The sequence below is a fragment of the Xiphophorus hellerii genome, chromosome 12 (assembly GCF_003331165.1).
Source record: "Xiphophorus hellerii strain 12219 chromosome 12, Xiphophorus_hellerii-4.1, whole genome shotgun sequence".
NCBI classification, from domain to species: Eukaryota; Metazoa; Chordata; class Actinopteri; order Cyprinodontiformes; family Poeciliidae; genus Xiphophorus; species Xiphophorus hellerii.
In genome coordinates, this window is record NC_045683.1 from 10,680,240 (window position 1) to 10,702,008 (window position 21,769).

Sequence of the window (21,769 nt, forward strand, 5' to 3'; positions counted from 1 at the left end):
ATCTATAAAAAATGGAAGCTACTTTAGTACTATTTTTTTTCTTGTTAAAGAGACTTGACATTGTCTTTCAGTAACTCATCAGTTGACAGCAGAAAAGACGACAGCTTTGCTTCTGTCAGACTGCCACAGGGCAGCAGTGGCTACAGTGTAGTAGCTTGCCACCATCAGTGTGTGAATGTAGTGCTAAGCGCTTTGGGTTCTTCTGGAGTTGATAAAGCGCTGTACAAGTACACTCCATTTAATATTTTAATTAGGTACATTTTTAGAAATGTATTAAATGTTGAGCGAAAATAAGCCTGTTGTATTGCGTTCACAATAAACACCAGACTTTAAATGCATATATCGTAGAAACTGTGTATACAAGCTTTTTGTCAACTTAGAATTTATATATGCACAAATAGAACTCTAAACACTGCATTAACCACACGTTTCGTGTTTAAGACTTCTATTTTTTTTTAGTGCTCTCAGAGAAACTTATTTTTGTCCTAGTTTTTTTAGAGGACTCCAGATTTTACATAACAAAAACTAACCTGCAAATGCAAGATGATTGGCCATCACAGCATTTCGCACAAGTAAGCTTTTAAAATAATTTAACAACTTTCAGGCTTTCCAGGGGGGCATTAACCGTCGTATGAGCAGAGACATAACTGCAAATCTGTAGATATCTGTTGACAAAATACATTTTCTCATGTACAGTACAGACCAAAAGTTTGGACACACTTTCTCATTGAATTCAATGAGAAGGTGTGTCCAAACATTTGGTCTGTACTGTATATCCCACCAAAAAGAAAAGAGGAAAAAAAACTTGTATATTTGTTGAATTTTTTTGTAAAGACACCTTGAACGGCATTAACTCAGTCAAGATGCAAGTTTTGACAATGCAGTGCTACAGTGAGAGGATTCTTCCTTGCATGTAGATATGAGACAATGGTGACAGAAACGAAAAGGGTTCACCTAACAGCCAAAATGAGATGATGTCACGGTTTTGCAGATGACAGCAGGTTGGTGAACCAGTTTGCTGCTGATGATGGTTGTTGTCTCTTTTCTTCATGTCTTTCTCTATCAGGAAGGAGGAACTGAGTAGAAGCTACAGACGTGGGTGAACCCAGCGAGGGGGCCGGGCTATTTTCATCTCCCTCAGTGGGAGAGTCTAAAAGCCAGGAGTTCTGGGGCTTGTAGCCTTCAGAACCAACAGCGTGAGGATCCACAATGGGCTCAGGAGAAGCTAGGTTTCCACCCAGGGTTACAGAGTGCATCTGTGGGTGGTAACCCTCTCCTTTATTCCTGCTGCTTAAAGAGAGGCCACTGTGTGGTTGGAAGCCCTCAGAGAATCCCTGAGAGTCTGAAGGGAAGACCAAAGAAGAGTGGGATGTCTGAATACCTGTGTACGTCACATCAGTGTTGGCTGAATCTACAGAAGACGAGGATGAAACTGAGGAGTCTGGAAACCGCGGCCTAATGGGGCGCTCATCCACCACCTGGTTGTAGTAACGCAACAACTGAGGTTCATCTGTGTCTACCGGCTCATCTCCAATTCCCTCTCCCTCATAATCCTCTTCCTCAGGAATGATGACGAGAGTGTCCTTACTAAAATCCCACTCGGGTTTTTCTATGATGTGGACCATACTGTGGGGAAACGGCTTCACGTCCAAAGGTCCCTGAAAGGCACAAATTAGAGACTACAGGGTCACTTTCACATGGATGGTGATTGGTCATTTGTAGATGTGAGTACAGAAGAGTTGGACTCCTTTAAGGTGGTACTGTACCTGTGTTCTCGACCAATCACCAGGCAGCTTGGGCTCAGGGATGTCCGGGTAGAAAGCCTTTTTTACCCTGAAACAAATAAACATCACTTGTTACACTGTGTGATATTTATGGTCATAGATTTAACAGTGTAGAACATATTAAGATACTAAGAAATGTAGATTTTCACAGTCAATACATTCTTTTCAAGAACACAAAGAACTATCAAAACATTCTTACCATCTTCTTTTCTTGTAGCAAAAGCAACTAACAGTGGTCAGTAGTAGAGTCACAATTCCCAAAGAAGTCAAAATCTCCAGAATCAGTCCATCCGCTGTTAGGAAAAAAACAAAACAAAAAACCAAACACGAAATTGGTCACAAAGAATAAAGATTTTCTGATGAGGGCACACATTATAATTGGACTACATCAAAGCATATTTTCAGTAAAAAGAAAAACACATTTATATTTATACATATGTTTATCTTATCTGAACATAAAATAAATTAGCTGAATTTTATTCGTAATTCACACACCACATTGCTTCAGCGTGATGGCAGCAGTGCCGCCTGTATCCTCGCCTGCAGATGTGTAAGCCTTCACAGTGAATTTGTAGGTGCTGGTAGAGAGATCCTTCACAGTGTACGTCCTCATTTCAGGGCTCAGATCGTCTACAAAAATGTCAGGTTGGAAAAGATGCAGAAAAGAAAAGGAAGCAACCAATATGTTATTGAGTGAAATTACCATCTTCACGCACCATCTGATTTGTTGAATAAAATGGCAAAAATAACAAGAGAAAGAGAGAAAAGAAATGTTTTATACATTTTTCCCCCTTATGAAACACTTTACTGTGGCAGTAAACTGGTGAATTTACCAAGTAGTGTGAAATTGGAGAAGTTATTGACTTTGTAAACTTTGTAGCCTAGGAGGAATCCTCTTCTGCCAGCCAGTGGAATCTCCTCCCAGCTAAGAACAACGTCACAGTCCTGCTGATTGATCTCCAGATTGACAGAAATAGACGGGGCTGCAGAGGTCACAGCAGACAGATGTAAATGAAACAGAACAGTACATAAAATCACCAAAGTAGATTTTATTTTCTGGATATTGCACAATCCTTACGCAGCTCCTGAATATATCCTTGCCAGCGCCGTATTAGTACAGGGGAAACTGATGGGCACTCATAGAGGGAAAAGTTGTATCTCACACCTGGCTGGAATTTAACTGATGACCAAAAAAAGATATATATATACAGTCAATATTATACATTGTGCAGCATATTATACAATAAAATCTGAAATATTTTACCCTAAATTTACAGCAAACAAAAAAAATTTATCTTAACGGCATTTAAATTTGACTTAGAAGAGTCATTCATAAGTCTGAATACCGATAGAATCTTTAATGGAGACATGAGTGATTCCAGTGTCCAGTCTGATCCAGTCCACAGCGCAGTCTGACGTGCACACAGCTTCACACCACTCAACCAAATAACCGCCTGTACTGTTGTCACTGTGCTGCCAGCTCAAAGGGAAACCACTGCTGGTATAAATGGTCTGAGCCAAAGGAGCGGACTTGTCATCTGAAAATGAGAAGTATAGCTTTTAGTAAAGCAGTAGACATCTCTTCTTTTCCTGCATGTGGTATTGACCCTTTGTTTTCACGGTCCACAAAACACAAGCTTATTAAAACGCACAGGCATGTTTGGTGAAACATCCCACAAATTCACCCTCTCTCCACACATACCTATTAAACCTAACATTATGCTGGAAGGTTGAGACATCCCCTTTACATTGTTTGCCTTCACTGACGCAATGGCTTTCTTATCACCAGTGATTGAAGCCCAATCCGTGAGGTTCAAAGAGTTATCTTTTGGAGATAAATTATTGGTTTGGTTTTCATTTTCTTCAAGGTTCCAGAGAGTAACTTCGTATCCTGTGAGCACACCGTGACTCTGCCATCGCGTCAGAGGCTAAAAAAAAACGAGAACAAAATGAAGAAAGATTATTTTCATGTTGAAGTCTGAAAATAAGAAACTTCTTTATGTGAAAGAAGACTATTGTAGAGAGTTGGGTGTAATGCTTGTTACCTAGATGTAAATGCTGCATATTCTAACAAGAAAAAAGAAAGATTTTGAAGGAAAGGACATCACCTTCCACATAACCTGCACAGAGTTGTCTCTGTTCACAAACATCCACACATCGGGGGCTTCAGGAACTAAAAACAGAAGGAAAAAAAAAAGGTAAATAATTACACTATACCTGAAACTGAAATTTCTGCCAAAAACAAATGAATGGAACAGAACCCTGTAATAATAACAATACTGGTCTTTATGTCTTTATAAAGACCCTTAAATAAATACATAAACTACAATCAAATCGGGTGCCTTCCCTTACGATAACATTCATTCGAAAACACCAATGAAAATTAAAACTCTTACCATATGATTTGGTTGTGAAGTGAAATTCTTTGCTCCAGTTGCCCCACTTTAAAAAGTGATTCAGGGATCCACAGCGGACTCGAACTCTGTATTTGGTGTTAGGGTGGAGGTGAGGCAGGAAAACAGAATGGAGACCCACACCTGAGAAATTTCTAAGCTACAGGAAATACAAAAAAAATAAGATGATCAAAACTACATTTTATTACTCAAGAAAAATAATTTTAATGAGGTTTCCTATTTATGAACTTAAGCTAGCTCAGAACCCTACCATCTTGCCCACTGCCACTCAAGTGCACCAAGATAACATTAACCATAAATATTTTTGCAATGAGCATTTCAGGGAAAATCAATAGTTCAAATCGTACTGATGCTTTGGCAGGAAAACATTAAACACTTCCAATTGTTTTGAACGATTCAGAGATAAAAGTAATGTTAGGCATGCAAATCCACTTTATGAGTGATGAGTATTTATTCAGATTTTGCATTTAGTGGACGCAGACTCCATGCCTAGATGACTGGCATCAGACCATTTATGATTTAGAGAGGAAGGAATGAATAAGTCAAGTCAAGTATATTTGTACAGCACATTTCAGCAAAAAGGCATTCCAAAGTGCTTTCATCATAAAAACATCACAAAGTCACCAAATATGGTCTCATACAGATGGCATCAAGCTGTTTGTGCTATAAGATTTAAAATTAATAAAGATCTGTTTGAGAATTTCTAGTGCACTACATGGGGTTTCCCTCCCACGTTTTTCATTACAATAATTGTGGTCCCTGATAAAGACTGAATATATGCAGAATATTTTTCCACAATAATGAAGCTGGTAGGATAATATTTTGATTTAAAAGTTTTAAAATATGTTCAGGTTTCCCCAGTAAAGGGACTTTCAGTTTTGTCCTGTTGCCTTTCTTAGAATAAACAAAGAACAAAATTATTGATGCAACTAAATGTAATTTAAAACTTAATAGAGGAAATCTGGACATATTTCAGGGTTTAAACCCTAAAAAATTAGATTTTCAAGTTTTGGATTTAAAAAAAAAACATTTAGAAATAACTTACCAATATATCGTGGCTGGCTAGTTGTACCTGGCAGACAAGAGCCAGGGTGGAATAGCTACTGTATGGCCAATGCCACTGCACAGTGGCATTCCAGGCATCGTCAGTGGCACTCAGCTTATCTGGTGCTACTGGCACCACTGTGGGCAAAAGTGAAGCAATACATGAGCTGATGAGTAGCAAAAGTTTTTATGAAAAATACAGATTCTGTCTTCACCAGTCTTATTGCGGGAACTAGATCAACGAAAGTGTATACTAGACGCACTGGTGAAGAGTAAGGTCGGGTCACCTACCTCTGTGAAGAAGTTCAGCTGAGTAAGTCAGACTGTACTGGCCAAGGGGATTAACAGCCAAGAGAGTCCAGTTACCATCCCACTCAGGCAGCACACACTTCCCGTCAGGACAGTCCCTACAGAGATAATGACGCAACAATGACAGTATTTGATTAAAAGCAGATCAGACAAGTTTCCTATAGATTTTTAAAAATCCATTATTTCACCAGACTTTTAGAAATCTTTTGTAACATTCACAAAACAATTTATTTGGGATTTACTTTTTTGGCATCTAAACCAACTTGTACACCATTTCAAAATTCATAACACTTAAACTTATGAGACCTGGGCAGGATTCTCATTTTAGTTTGTTTGCAAATATTCATTAACAAAATAGCAGACAGAATGCTTTGTTTACACATCTAAACCAAATGTGGTTTAAGATCCAGAGGTTCCAGATTAAAACACTGATCTGGTCCATGGGCCAAAAATGTAATGAAATAATCTTTTTGTCTTTTGGGTGTTGTTTTTGTTTTTTTAAAGCACTGTGTATTTATCTACAGGTTCTCCATAAGCAGTTCAGAAAGCAAAATAAGTAAAGACTTAAGCAGTGATGTGGTAGATCAAAAATAAAGGACGATTTGGCCATCTTTCAAAAGATTTCTGCAAAATGTCTGGATGAGAGCCAACCCACCATTAGTCAGACATAAGTTGCTACTTAGCCTAAGTGCTTTATAGTTTTTATCTCTCTTTTTCTGTTGTTTCTCTCTAGAGAAAAATATTTTTTGGAGAACATTCAACTATTAACAGCTCAGAATTACTGTATTATCTCAGACGGTAAGTGATAGAATAAAAAAAAAACACTGCCTGGAAATCATCATAAATGACTTCCTGACATTTTTTATTGTTTTTCCTCTGAAGAGTTTTTGCGGCGCTAGCGGCTCGTATTTTTTGTGACAGGAAAGAGGGTGAGGAGAGGGGGGAAGACATGCGGCAAAGGTCATCGGGACAGGGAGTCGAACCTGCGACGTCCACGTCGAGGACCAAGGCCTCCAAACGTGGGGCGTGCTAACCCCCTGCGCCACCACAGCAGGCCCCGACTTACTGACATATTGATGTATCAATCAGTCAGCATTAATGCCTTTTGCAAAAAACTGATGCTAGGGCCTAAAATGTTTTGCGCTTTAAGCTGTTTTCGATGTTGATTCCATGGAGAAAATTACAGAAAAGACGACAGATGGTTTCTGTAATGTTTATTATTGTCACTTTTCTTGCCCCTGTGGAAGAATAAGGGAAACGACACGGGAGCTAAGTTGAATCCTCTCGTTCACTCAACTCCATCTTAGAACAACAGTGCCAAAAAGGTCCAAACACGCACATCTATAAACCTTTACATCCTGTAGTCTGGGTGTGAGCAGAGCACTCTAGTGGTCCACCAGACCCTCAAAATGAATACTACATATTGTGACAAAATAATAAATCTGCTCATATCCAATAGAACTGGATGATTTTCCCATTTTAGAAATGTAACCCTTAAAGTAAAAACACAGATTACACATTTCCTTGTTTTTTCTGCATGTGATTTTTAGTTAGATTTATAGATTGCTCAATACATTTATTTATTACGTTCACAATCGGTCTGTTTTTTATTTTACTTTTTATTGTGTTCTCAGTAGCCCTTTTTTTTATGCAAGTGCAGATCAGAATGCATCTGAATAAGAAAATCTTCGAACTAAAGAATGTCTCTCAACAGATTACGTCAAGTTAAAACCCTGAATTATGCCTAAAAATTATAACTATCCTGTTTCTGACAGACAGGCAGCTGCAGAGCTCTTAATGGCCACTATCTGTGAACTGATAAGTAATCTGTAAATTGACGTTTAATCTTTTCCAAATCAGTAGCTGGTAAATGTTCACCCATTTAAATCCTTACTTGCTGGCGTTAGACTTTATTTTTCTTCTATACATTTCAGACAAATGTTGATTTTTCATCTTGATTTTTTTTAATCCACCTTTGCAAACACTCATTCTAAGAAAATAAAAATTCCTTCTTTTAAGTACAATTATAACCATTACTCTATAAAGGGGTTAATATCTCATCCTTCAGATTGTTTTGTAGATTATGATCGATTGTGTGATTCACATACAGTATTTATGTAATTTAAGCATGGGCTGCTTTATAAAGGCTGAAGCAATGCTCTCCAAATTATTCTTGCCACATTGTTCAGGAATTATGTGGAATTTTGCCACTGGTTAAGTTTCCATTTGGTAAATGGTGAAAGTTTCGTCCTTTAAGTGTGTACAGCTGTGCTACGCAGTAGTTTATGGCCAAGTGGAAATCTTTTTGCAAGTATTTACTTTGCTAGGGTGACTACGTACCTCTTATTTATGGAGTAGCTGGTTTTCCTCTTGCCATACAGGTTGGTGCCTCGTCCTCTATCCCAGTAACACACAGCTGAGGTCAAGTCATCAGTTATGCACTCAAAGTTGGTGGGTAGAGGTGGATCTGGAAATGGGGACAGAATTAAAAATGGAGATGCTGTATTACAACCATCATAACCATTATTATTATGCAAGCATCATTAGGACCACGGTAAAGGTTTCTTATAAAAACAAAATCAAACAGATATATGAAATCTCCATAAATACTGGGGGATCTATTAAAGGTGCATAAAAAGAAATCCATGAAATCAATTGTTTTTGTTGCAGTGACACACTCACATTAAAATGTACATTTAGAGAAAAACATTTTCGTAGGCCTTTCCAGATTTATGAAGATTAACACTGATTTACTTTTATTGGATAGCATCATGGATGTGCGATATGGCATACAATTCATATGGTGGCAGTAACAATAAACATTTCATTACATGTTTTTGGTATAAAACTTGAAATGAGTAAAAAAAAAAAAATCACATACTAATTGAGTGAAATGCATGCATGTACAGTATGTGTACATTTTTTAGGTCTTTTTTGTGGATGCTATTTGTATACGTTTGTAAATGTTTTGTTTTATGCTGCTGGCCATTATTCCCAGGTCTCCCTTAAAATGAGATTCTTAATGTCTGCATCGAATCCTGCTTTTTTTCCCAGTTTTGACTGGAACTTGTAGTCGGCTACATTGATTGGCATTGCTGGTATTAAAGCACATGCTTTGTTTTAAGGTAGTAAAAGCTTGCATTTCCTCCACCCCACACATTTGCAGATTACATTTTTCTGCTAGTGGTCTGACTGTTCAACCTTCCCACGGTCTTAAGAGATGGGGTCGAACTAACCTGGCCTGTGCTTTTACGAGTTTTTTTATTTGCGTGTGATTTCAGGAACTGACAAGTTGACGGGAACAACTCCATCTCCACCCAGCCGACGGTGACATCGCTGCGCTGAGCGTCGCACCAGAACCATGGGAGGTTAAAACCAAACCAGGAAATTGACGTTTTTGATCCTGTCTTTTCAACGAGCTTTACCCACTCTCAGCTTCACACTTGCTCTATGTTTTAATGCCAGTCAATTATGTCGCCAACAAGCATTACCATGATTAGATAGTAGAATACATATCTCTGTCTATTGTTTATGCCATGTACTGTACATAGTGCACGTTCTGTTTTTTCCATTTTTTAGAGTAGATAAGAGAAATGGTCCTGTGTCTCATGTCATATTTATATATTCAGTCCAAGAAAATAGGATTTCTCGCCACTTAGTAAATCAAATTACAGTTTAGACTGTTTTTAATTTTTAAGTGTGAGATTATGCCCTCGCAGAAAAAGATTCATTTTTAGGACTCTTTACAAGTTGTGTCATTGAGTGTGAACAGCTACGTATCCCACAACTTTCCACCAAAGATGGACAGGTTTAACAAACTATAGCATAAATTTAAGATCCACTTCCCATCATTCTCAAAGCTTCCAAATAATCCCATTTTTGAACTATTTATGCAATAAGATTAATCAACCATTCACCCACACAACTTACATCCGACAAAGATGACTGATCCTGCCAGTTTGTTCTTTAAACGACACAAAACATTTGTTCCAGTTGGTCTAGATAAGTTCTGGTTAACAGCGGTGGTGGCATAACTTCGTCGACTCAAACGTTTCACGTTCATTTTTATCGAGCCGTAGAGAAGGTCTCTAAACTCCTTTCCCTCCTCCACAATACAACAGAAAGTTGTGTTGCCCCCTACAGGCACGACTTTGTCTTGAGGATACACCTGATGATCGCTGTTGCTCGGGAGATCCCTTCCTGCAAAGAAGAAGAGATGAAGAAATGACAATAACGGATTAGGACAAAAGACAGGATTGAGTTGTTGCCACATTTATGGTAAAACTAAACAACCAGATAAGAAAGCAGTCTAAAGGTTCTCCAATGAGAAATTATATTTGAGAAAAATACATTTCCAACTGACCTTTCAGGATCTGAGGTTCACTCCATTCACTTTTTGTTATTCCATCTCTTGAGCGGATTTTGACTGATAATGATGTGCACTCCAGAGGTTCAACAGAAGTCCAGGTCCATTGGTGCCGACCACCATCCTGGTTCATTACTGTTGGGACTGTGTTCTACAAAAAACACAGAAAGCAGAGTGAATGAGACGACATCCTGGAAATGGTGTGTGATTCCAGGCAATTGTTGCAGTTCAAGCTGAAATTTAAACAAATGTTTAAATATTGCTCATGCGTTCTAAAAAAAAATTCCATATAAAGATTTCTTATTTTTCTAAACTGAAAATTTCAGGATATTTTCCTGTAGTTTGTACACAAGTTGAGACAGTTAGACACAAATATAATTAAATGCTTAGATTTTATACTCAACAATGACAAAGTTAGGTTCTAATTCATCAAGGAAATAAAAATAAGTTCTGTGTATTTTATGTAGCTTTTGTTTTGTCAAGTTCATTTACATCTAGACTTCTTGACTAGAAGTCTACATATAATCGATTATGTTTAAGTTTAAAAAATAGGTTTTGGTTCATGAATTTGAAGAAAGAAATATCCTTACATAAAAGACAGTTTCGTTGAATTCGGTTCTCAAAATGATAAGGTCAAAGGTCGTGGCCTCTCCTCCAAACCAGGAAATAGTTAGTTGTTGAGTGAAAAAGTTGGCTGAAAGGCTCACTTGCTGAGGTACAGTTAGGACTAGGAAAGAAAATAAAACAAAACATAATTAAAACAAGTATTTCCTGGGTTTTTTTCTGAAGAAAGACACATTAACAAGAACTTAGAAGCTCTAAATAGAGACTTGCACTTACCAATTTTAGCTTGAGTGTTTAGAGCAAAGATGCCAAGCAGAACAAAGGCGACCCAGACAGGGCCACAGCTAGGCTTTGAGGTGAGGATGTTGAGTAAGCGCGGCATAGTTGTTCACAGTCTGTTGATGTTGAGGTGGTGTCCTTTGCACTATGGTGACAACAAGCTAAACATCCTCAGAGGGAAGGGAGAGACAGAAGCGATCTGTAGGAGAGGAAAACAGCAGAGAGACAGTGTTAATGCAATCCTGAGATAATGAAAATGTTACCCAAAGAGTGCATAATTATAAAAAGATGGTGAGAAAGTTTGTTTTTTTAGATTTATTTTTAAATCTGAAAAAAGTGCCATGTTGTTTTTGATTACAGCCAAGAGATGTGGGCTCTATTTGCAAACAGGTTGTTTTTACTCAGGGCATCTGAGTAAAGGAGAAGAATACAAATGCATGCCAGACTGATCAGATCTTCATTTGCTAAGAATTTTAATACCGTGTGTCCGTTTCTTTTCACTGCATAGATTTGCATTTCTTTGCATTGGCGTATTGCAGTAAAAAGAAATAAACTCTAGTTTTCTGTTTGCAAACAGGAAAAACAAGAATAGTGTAAAAAATAAATAAATACTTTTGCCAGGCACTGTTGAAGTCGTCATCATTTAAAACGTAAAGTGGTGGAAGAGGCAGAGTTAATAGTTTTAACAAGCAAAAGTAGTACTCAGATAACCTGATTAAAAAGAATATATATATAAAAAGCGTTACTTCTGTTCCTAAGAAATGTTCTTGCGTATGCAGGTTACACAGGTTTGTTTCCTCTTAGGTTTAATTTAGGGAGTAGGCTGCAGTCTATTCAACCGCTTTCCATTCCCTGCAAAGCTCCGCCTGGATGCATGCCAAACCCCCACACTGGTCTGCCAGGAAAAGGTTTAAATCAGACATGGAAAAAAAAGAAAAAAAAGAAAAGAAAACACACCGACAGTTAGAGAAAATGATGAAACACACAAGCCTAAGAATACCATTTAAAATGTTTCAAAAATTCCTCTTTTTTATAGAAAACAATGGAAGGAGTAGTTGAAAACAAAATTTGTTGTTTAAAGGGAGTGCTGCAATGCATGAATGCAAGGCTATTGGACTTCCTTTCTTTGTCCATGTAGTCTTTTGACCGATGGGAAGCTATTTGCTTACCGACTGTACATGTTGAGACCTTTGCACTTGAGGTTTACTGAAAAATCACCTGCAAAGCCAACCTCATCCAGTAAGTTCCCTCTTTATCCAGTCTACATGTGAGAAGCTTCAGGAACGTCCTGACGGCCGTGAACGCCGCCTCTAGAGGAAAATTTGAGCTCATGATCACCTCTTTTGCTTCATGAGTGTTTCATTCCTAGCACAAACACTGATAAAGGTCTTTGTTCTGAAGCTTTTCTGCAATTCTTTGGGGCCTGAGAATGACTTGGATGAGTTTTTTTTTACAAAAATGAACAGTAGAGTCTTTGATAGATGTAGCCATTTTGAATCCAACTGAATTTATCTAGATTATGCCTCCCTAACCTTTATCTGATTTTTAATCAAAGTGAAATAGGAATTCAATAGGATAAAACTACATAGTATTTGCCAGATTAATGTTCTGTGATGGACAGGTGATATTTATTTTTATATTATTTCTTCTTGTTTAGATCACTGTAATGTACTTTTTACCTGTGATGTAGGTTTTGGCTCCACATGGTAAAAACTTATGCAGCAAGACTCAACAGACAAACACACATCCCCTATAATGTCACTATTTTGGTAGAGGATTATTTTTAGGTTTCATCTTAAAGCCATCTTGTGATTACATCCAACTTGCTAAAGATTTAATTATCTTTTATTCCCCCAACCTCAAACAGTATTTCAATCCAGGACTGCCCTGTGTTTCGCTCAATTCTTCAATTAACTAAAATAAGCATCATCACAGAATGATGCTGCCACCACCATGCTTTAAATGTCATTTCACCAGAGACTACCTAATTGTGGGATTTACTTCCCTTCCCAATGCTCTCCATTGACAGAGTTGTTCTTTAAAACAGAAGCTGAGAACTTTGTAAATCAAATTTTAATTAAAATAATACATTTAAATAAGCTTTGAATTTTTAAAATTGTAAGAATTTAAAAAAAATTATATTCAACTTTCATAAATTTATCTTAGCTTATTTTTAAAATATTTTTTATTGAATTGTTTATATTTTGAAGTGCTTTTCATATGTAAATAATAATAACAAACCTAACCTAGAATAAAACAAAGAACAGAACAGTCCCCCTCAGCTTTAAAATGCTTTCAGTTGTTTTAAAAAAAAATCTAAACCGTTTCAAGATAAATGTTGTATTATTTTCCCCAAAACTCTTCCGCATAATTTGCCTCCGTGCTCTTGAGAATAAGCAAACCTTTGCGCCAATGATAAATCAGCTGTCCTTAGTGACATAGATTGATTGCAATCATAAACAACTTTTGACAACAGAACAATCATGAAAACTCATTAGAAGTTGGAGGCAATGCATAATTCACAACAACACAACCAATGATCCCAGCTGTAGAGCATCTCCCCTTTAGTTTGGTTTTTATTTTGGCTCACTGAGCATCATGGCTGACCTCAACAATGTAGTCAAAATAGAAAACAGTCTGAAAAGCTTCCATCCGAAGGCCTTGGTGCACATCTGTGATCACATTGAGGAAGCATCAGTCATGGCCTAGAGGGAACGCATGCTCTGGGATTTCACTCTTGTAAACTGAGAGCTTGCAATAGGAGAAAGCACTGAAATTGTGCTGGTAACACAATCTGCAGGGAGGCATGCTGTAAACCAGGACTTCAGAGCTTGAAATAAAATTGAAAACAGGCATGTAAAGCCATCCTTCTCCTCACAGCGGCTCCCAGATGATTTCCCAGGGAAACCCACCTTCTAGCACTAACAGAAAAGCTTTAACCCCGTCTTCCTTAGGCTAGGCCAGAACCTACAGAGATGAATGCGCAGAAAACGAAGGAAAGATTTGCTAATTAATTCACGAGTAACATACTCACCAGATACTTTTAGGTACATCAACGAAATAGTTTGTAACCACAAGCAGCCAATTAGTCAATCACATGACAATAATTTATGGTTGCTGGCGCCAGATGGGCGCCAGTAACCATTCGTCTGGATATTTTTGAAACTGCTGATCTGTTGGGATTTTCTCAAACAACCATCTCTTCAGTTTACAGAAAATTGATGACAAGAACTGCCAAACTGGTTTGAAAGATGGTTAGCTCAAATATCCTCTTGATCCAACCAATCTGTGCAGATTATCATCTCTGAACACACAACAGCAACATGCACACAAAAACTGTACAAGGGATGATTGGAAAAATGTTCCCTGAGCCATGAGTATGGATATCTGCAGCAGCATTCAGATGGTTAGATCAGAATTAGGTGGAATCACCATGAAAACAAAAATCCTGCCTTGTATCAACGGCTCAGGCTGCCAGGTGTGAGGTCATAGTGTCAGGGATATTTTCTTTTCTTGCACAGTTTGGGCCCCTTAAGGCAGACTGAGTGTAATTACAACATCTCAGCCACTTGAGCATTGTTGCTGGCAATGTACTTCTTTTTATGACCACAGTGGATCCATCTTGTGATGGATGCTTCCAGAAGGATAATTCAAAGCTCAAACCACCTAAGACTTGTGTCTTGAACTCAACAGTAAGTGCGCTGTGCTGCAGAGTCCCCACAGTCACCAGATGGTAATCCAATAAAGCACCCTGAGGATTTATTGAAACATGAGAATCTTATCACTGATCTGTGACCAGCGAATCTGCTGGAGTTGATTGATGTCATCAGATCTCTGCAGGATGATTCCAACACCTTCATGAATCTGTGCCAAAGAACTGAGGCCGTTATGAAGGCAAAACCAGGTCCAACATAGTGCTAGCATCGTACCCTTAAAATTTAAACCATCTTTGTCTTTTACACTTCTGCACAGTAATTTGAGAACACAAAAGTTCATCCAAACTGAAGTACTGGATGTCTTCTATTACAGAAATGTGGAGCCCACGTGAATCATCCGAGTCTGAAGTCAGACCATGTTCTTTTCTTTGTTTTAAATGCTGCTTGCTACTTAGTCTCAGCACAAAGAGTCCTCTAAAGTCCTGAAAGTAGAGCGTTTCCCAGCATTGAAAGATACATTTCATATCATGGATGGAGGGACAGGAATTCAGTTTTCTACATCAACAGCCCTGTTCCTGCACCTCGCTGCAAAGCGAAAGCCACATTGTCTCAGCTTGCCCAGTGCAGCAGCTGATATAATGATAAAAATGATAATTATAATAAATTATAAATGTTTAGCGTTTGCAGGAGACAAAGCAAAATGTTAGAAATTACATTTAATCAGGGGTGAACAAGTATTTGAAAAGCAGAATTTCTCTCAACTGTAAATTGTTAGAGTAAACAATCAATGAATATTTAACAAGTTAATAATATTAGGATAAAAAACTGCAGCCCAGTCTGAAATATAATTTCTTTCAGAAAGGAGTATGATATAAAATTGAAACATGTAAATGTTGAGAGACAACAAAAACATCTAGAAGCAGAAGCTGCACAAAGAGTACCAAAAAAAATGGTGCATGCAAACTCTATCAGTTAGAAGCTCTAAGGAACAACAGATTGTGCTCAGCAGCACAACACAATCTTCTGTGGGAACGGCCCATGGACATATTTGTTTGTAGGGTTCTTTGTTTTCTTTCTATTGGCAGTTTGGTTTTCTCCTCAGACAAGCTGTGGCAGGCCTCAAACATTTCTGCACAACGTAAAAGACGACCAAGCCCGTTACAGTAACAGTACAACATGAACACTCCTCCAGCAGACAGAGCCTGTTTTACTCAAGTCTGGACAAATGCATCGTCAATGCATCGGCTTCTGCAGTACTTGTGAGGTATTTAATTGGTTCATTGCTGGGTGACAGAACAGAACCCCCAAATTTAGTCTTATTCTTGTTAAAGGACAAAGTCAGTAGAATTCATTTCTCAATGCAAAAATAATAATTGCTGTGGGTAGCAAAGATATGGCACAGAAGCTACACAAATAAAATGGAGAAAAAGTACTTCTGCAGTCTAACATTTCCAATTTTATTGACCTAAATTAAAAACATTCAGCCTGGAGATCTGAGTACAAAACCTGGTAGGCTAAATCCTTCATCTACAGCATCTTTAAAAAAAGATTTTAAAAAAAGCTTTAAGCATATTTCTTGTTTATGTGTTATTTGAAAGTAAATTTAAAAAGAAAATGAATGAAAAAAACAATGTTAGAATTTGAAAAAAATAAATAAAAATCTGAAAACCCTGATCAGTACATCTTTACTTTTGGATTAATGAAATGATCACTTGTAGTTTTTAGGATGACATTTCCTTCAGACAGCTCATAAAATTTAACACTGTAAAGCTTAACTGTAATTCTCTCTACATCTCTCTGTGTGTTGACTTCGAGGCACATTGAAAACTCGTCTCCTAGTAGTGCATCTCGTCTGTTGCTGCCTGAGGTCTACGATAGGCTCCAATTCCAACAAACCCTGAACTCCTGTAACAATGTTTTCCCCATAAATACTTTTCCAGCAGCTAAATGTGTGTCACGTCTTTAAGTGCAGCTACTTTCCAGGGATGAATTCACTACTGAAAAACAACCCAACCAGGTGTTTATAGTCTAAAAACGCTTCAGTGCCAGGAGACACTGAAGCATCTCGTTGCAGAAGTTATTTATGCAGCTGAACAGAACAGCTAACCAGATTATCTTAATGTGATTTCTTTATTTCAACATACTTGGCATCAGAAAATCTTTTTATTTTAAATCAGCTTTATGCTTCTGAGTTATTCCACACTTTGTTTAATATCTAGAGATTTCTGGAAGTTCCACCCCACCCTAAAAAACAACATTTCTTTCTGAAGAAATTCACAAGCAAGGCTCAGCATAAACAGAGCTGTTTGCAAAGTGTCTTTCTGCAAATCTGGGCCAAAACCAAAACAAAAACACCCCGCGGGCCCCACACAAACTCACACTTGTGTTTTAGTATGTCTACGTCCCAAAAATTGCTTCATTTTCAACTTTGGTACCAACCTGAAATACTTCAGAACCCACAACACATATTCTACATATAGCCTTCAACTCCAGAGGGATGAAAAAAAGGGAAGCGGTAAAGAGTAAAAAAAAAAAAGCAGATTCTGGGAAGTCTCATCAAGAAACTGATAGCTCCACACAAATCAATAACTCTCCATTGGTTAACAGTCCCTGTCCCCGCAGCAATAATATATGTGACCGCAAAATACTGAAACCACAGAGATAATATTATTTAAAAACCAAACAAAATCTCAGTGTCTGGATTAATCCGATTTAGAAAGATCAGAATACTTTAAAAATGGAATAAAAAGAAAGAAAGCAGCACTGTAACCCCTGACATTACCCATCTGTAAAATATAGTTCATTTGTATTTCTACATAAGAAAAACTTTTTTTAAATCCAACGTGCAGGACGGACCAAGAATGGGAAGAAATTTATGAAATATCAGCAAAAGTTGGTAACCTTGAATTAAATCCCTGACTGAATCTGTAAAGAGGGGCAAACACTCTTCAGAAATTGACGGAGAACACAAATATGAAAATACAGTTTCAGGTTTATGCAAAGATAAATATTTGCAATGAGTGCAATTACTTCAGCTGAGACAGTGAGCTCAGCCATCAACTAAATCACATTATGTTTTTAATGTCACTTGAAATTTTATGTACATTTTAAGTAAAATTTTGAGTAACACTGTTTGACAAGCTGTAACTACCACATCAGTGCTTAATTTAAGGCTAAGCAAGACGTAATAAGCTCCTGATTAATATCTAGATTACTTATTAATCAGTCTGTTGCACAAATAGAAATCCAAGAGAATTAACAAGGACAAAAGTTAATATTGCAAAAGAATAAAATTACAAAACTATACTTCAGCCACTGTTTACTCTGACTAACATGATGGGTGGCCCTCCTTTAGCTTCCACTCCACAGCTGCCTGTCTTTTATGGCTGGGAATATTTAACTGTTGACCTTTTCTGTCACGCAAGTATGGGAAAGTGTTCCAGCTGACTTCCAGTTTCAAAATTCTAGTTATTCCATAAAATCATGTAAAATTTTAGCAAGGTCAAATTTGAAGACTTTAGTATACCTTGATACTGGCAATAATAAGCATGTCTTTTTACTAAAAATAAAAGTGTTAAATGCATTTGAAACAAGCATAGAGATTAATGAAAATTACAATATGTAATCACTCATATTCAATTTAATGTTTGGATGTTGCAGCAGCTAAAATATTGATATTAGTTGTCTATTTATATAACCAGAAACCTACTTGATTGGTTTCATTTACCATTAGAAACTAGGGCTGGACAACACAGCTTAATACTTATGATATAGGCATTTCATATCAGTAATATTTGTTTCTGCTTCAAATATCTGAAATACTACCAAACTCACGGCATGACTTTTCCTATCCATGCCACTGTTTTCTATTTTTAAGCATCTATGAGGCATAATGGCTGCTGTGGAAGTCACTCAACAGGTTGTTGTTAGGCAACCAAGGAGTAAGTGAGTTAGTAGATGATACTCACCTTGCTTATTTTAGCTCTCAGTGAGAGTTTGAGCAGCTAAAGCCTTTCCTCTGCCTACATTTCCTAGAATGCCGTTTGGTTCTGGATTGGAGTTCAGTGAATATTCTATCAGATGGAGAATATATCTGAACATCATGATATTTTTTTTGTCCAGCCCTATCAAAACCACTCATTTCATCAACAATCACAATCTCTCATTTTCTTCAGCCAAACACAGAAAGGCTTCAAATCAGTTCTCCGCCTTCGCTCAGGAACTCTATCATTACACCGTCATACAAGAACCACTACAACCAAATAAGCGCACAGTGACGCTAGTGTATTATAAGCGAGAGAATATAACACAGACTGAAAGTCACTGCTACTTAAGCTTGACCCTGTAAAGAAGCGAGAAGCCTGGAAGCTGTTTTTCACTGAGCGAATCAGTGAAAAACAGGGAGAGTGCCCATGTGAAATGCCGGCGCCCTGACCTCAGTGGAAAAAGGACATTCAGTCTTCTGTGTGTAGCTTCTGGAGCTGAACCAAACAGCGTTTCCTTCCTTCCTACTCTCAAATTCCCTGTACTCATTTATGAATGCAAATCTTTGGAAGCAACAGGAAATTTAAAAAAACTCACAAATGTAATAGACAATCTATTTTTAATCTAGGCAGCACAAACCTTGTATGGTGACTGGTTGAAACAAAACTGAAAAACAACAACAAAAAAAAGAAAGAATAAGGCAGACTGGACTAGGTTGAACATTACTGTAAGTAGGGAGTTTATTTTTATCCAACGCTATAGTGACTAATACTGTGAGTTTATTTGCAGGAGTAGGTATTATGAAAAGACAACTTGATGCCACATGTTCTGCCTCAAAAAAAAAAAAAATCTGATCACTAATTTGACTCGGCTACATATTTAGAGACAATATGCAATTAACAATTTAAAATATGGGGAATGTTAATCTTAGACAGCCAAAAAGTTTTCTTCATTTTTCAGAAAAGAGATAAAGCCCAAATAGAATATTGTATCCAATTTCAGTCCACAATTTGTTTGTAAAACTGTTGACAGGTCAATGCAGGTTTTGACTGATTCTGATTTAAGAGGACATGAGAACAGCATATTTTGCAGTCTTCCAACCCTTCATGGTTAATAATTATTAAGATGAAATCTTACAATTAAGATCAGAGGCAATATCACTCTACATGTGTGAGATAAATGGACTTAGTAAGGTTTTAAGTCAAAATTATAACAATATTTTGATTTTGATGCATCTTTCAATACATACAAATTCTTTTTAAATTCGTTACCTCTCCCTTATTCCTCTGCCTTTGTTTTTAAACACCTCATTGATTCTGAGAATTGATAACTTCCAATAGTCTTCATTTTGTAACAGGGTGCACTTTGAAACGGGTTGCAACACCTTTTGGTAGTGTTTACGCAAGATCTGTTTACTGATGGGAATTTTGAGTTTCTGACCCAACAGTTCCTGCTCAACGTGATGTGTGGATAATATTTCAGATGACTATGTAGATGGCAAGTCTATCAGAGATGGACAAGAAGCAGAGTGGAAAATAAAATAATCTTATCTTGAATTTGAAGAAAACTAAAAAGTTTATAGATTTAAAAGAAAACAAAAAAAGGAAAGGAAACGGTCAAATAATATTTCTATCATGACAGAGGAAGTGGAGAAATACAAGTAACTCAGTGTTCACACAAACAGACTTAACTGGAGACTCAACAGGAAAGTCGGCAACAACAAGAGACAGAGCAGACTGTATTTCGTGAGGAAGCTTAGATCTTTGCAGATTCTACATCTGTTCTGCAAGTGTGTTGAGGAAAATGTAATATCTTTTGCCATCATCTGTTGGGTTAACAGCACCAGAGTCAGGAATTTAAAGAGAGTCAACAACCTGATACCAAAGGCTGGTTCTGTTCTGGAGACGACTTTTGAGACATCCGGAGGTCATGGCGCAAACAAGAGTTCTTCATGAAATCAATAAAATTATTGTCAACTCTGAGCATCCTCTTCAAGATATTGTTATAAAACAACAGTGTTTTCAGTAAAAGGCTTCTCTACCGCTGTAATACAGACTGCTACAGGAGATCCTTCCTGTCCACAGCCAACAGCATCAACAACAACATAAAGAAACTTGGATAATATGAAGTTACATTTAATTTCCCACTTCGATCAAAAACGTATATAAATATTTTTTTAAATTATTCAACCACGCAATATTATGAAGAAATTATAACGATGAAGAAAAATTGTATATTAAAGCTGTTCTGTCCCATTCCAGTCCGTCAGTCGCCTTAGTTGTCCCACCGAGGGGTCCCAACAAAAATAAATAAAAAGCTTTAAAATATTGCACACCCTACTCTGTGTCCAGTTAATGTTATGTGAATTATTTCAAATATTCAAATTATACTTTTTACAAATAAATGGTTCTTTACGGCAGATACGTGTGAAGTACATCATTCCAGGACGCTTTCACTAGCATTAGCAGCAGGAGAGCGTGACATAATGAGCGAACAAGAAAACAACAAACACCGAGTCTACATTACTGAATATAAACTATCCACCATTGTAAATGTCAATTTTTAACATTCTCAGACTGGGTAAAGAACCGATTTGAACTGAATTTAAAGTGATTTCAAAGGTAGTCCTCCACGCAAACGAAGGCCAGTGATATGTTTGGGAAAAAGCACTGCCGCTGCTAGCCAGAGCATCGGGGCCACGCCACTGACCACAACGTCCGTACGGTTTAGCTAACCTGTTACGTTAAATTTGGTAGAAAATAAAAATCAATAACATCACAATTACCTTTGAGATGGGAGGGAATTCGTAACAGAGCCCTTTAGTGGATATATTTAGTACTTCGAGCTTCTTATAGACGCTGTGTTTCTAACCTCGAGATTCGCCTGTTCTGTTTGACTATTCCCAATGCCTGTCCAGACAGCGGGCTGCTGGTATTTCTGGAAAACAGCGGAGCATCGGAATGATTGACGTCCTCACCAGCCAATCAGCTTTGAGGTTTTTCTGCCCTCCCCCTCCACACCGAGCACTCCTAGGGAGAAGAGGACTACGTCAGGATGAAAGAACGGCGGCTTTCACAGGGTGGACTAGAAGGGATTTTAACTTCAGTTATCAATCAATTTCATTTGTATGCCAGATTTCAGGAACAAAGATCTTCACATCATTAACCCTTTCATGCATGAATTATGATCCTTTGTGTCAGATTTTTTTTTCCATTTTTAAAAATTTTTTTCCTAAGGCATAAAAAAAGGTAGGAACATTTTTTTTGTAAAAATAATTTTTTATTTATTTTTTTATTTTTATGTGATCAATTGTAATTTTGTCCAAATACAAAGTTGTTATTTGAAAAATACATCAGTAGTATTGTTCCT

The 21,769-nt window shown here is 37.4% G+C and overlaps 1 protein-coding gene across 2 annotated transcripts; it reads right to left on the minus strand.

Moving 5' to 3' along the window:
• Positions 1–827: 827 nt before the first annotated feature.
• lifra (LIF receptor subunit alpha a) lies at positions 828–21,334 on the minus strand. 2 transcript variants are annotated; one of them, XM_032579605.1, is made up of 19 exons: positions 21,186–21,334; positions 11,507–11,655; positions 10,758–10,959; positions 10,508–10,644; positions 9,915–10,068; positions 9,482–9,751; positions 7,892–8,018; positions 5,534–5,649; positions 5,244–5,380; positions 4,181–4,337; positions 3,893–3,957; positions 3,487–3,712; positions 3,131–3,322; positions 2,863–2,964; positions 2,618–2,767; positions 2,280–2,414; positions 1,984–2,077; positions 1,767–1,833; positions 828–1,658 (listed from the first exon to the last, which is right to left on the minus strand). In XM_032579605.1, exons 3-19 carry the CDS (start codon positions 10,861–10,863, stop codon positions 978–980), a joined length of 2,916 nt encoding a protein of 971 aa, XP_032435496.1. In that variant the 5' UTR covers positions 10,864–10,959; positions 11,507–11,655; positions 21,186–21,334; the 3' UTR covers positions 828–977. The 2 variants fall into 2 exon arrangements, with proteins under 2 accessions (XP_032435496.1, XP_032435495.1); XM_032579604.1 differs by lacking the exon at positions 11,507–11,655.
• Between the last annotated feature and the right edge of the window lie 435 nt (positions 21,335–21,769).

Coding starts and splice junctions, on each gene's coding strand:
- lifra (XM_032579604.1), bottom strand. CDS start 10,863: ATGCCGCGCTTACTCAACATCCTCACCTCAAAGCCTAGCTGTGGCCCT. Junction 5,381..5,533: donor AGCTGAACTTCTTCACAGAG/GTAGGTGACCCG, acceptor TTTTGCCCACAG/TGGTGCCAGTAGCACCAGAT. Junction 4,338..5,243: donor TAGCCAGCCACGATATATTG/GTAAGTTATTTC, acceptor TATTTCCTGTAG/CTTAGAAATTTCTCAGGTGT.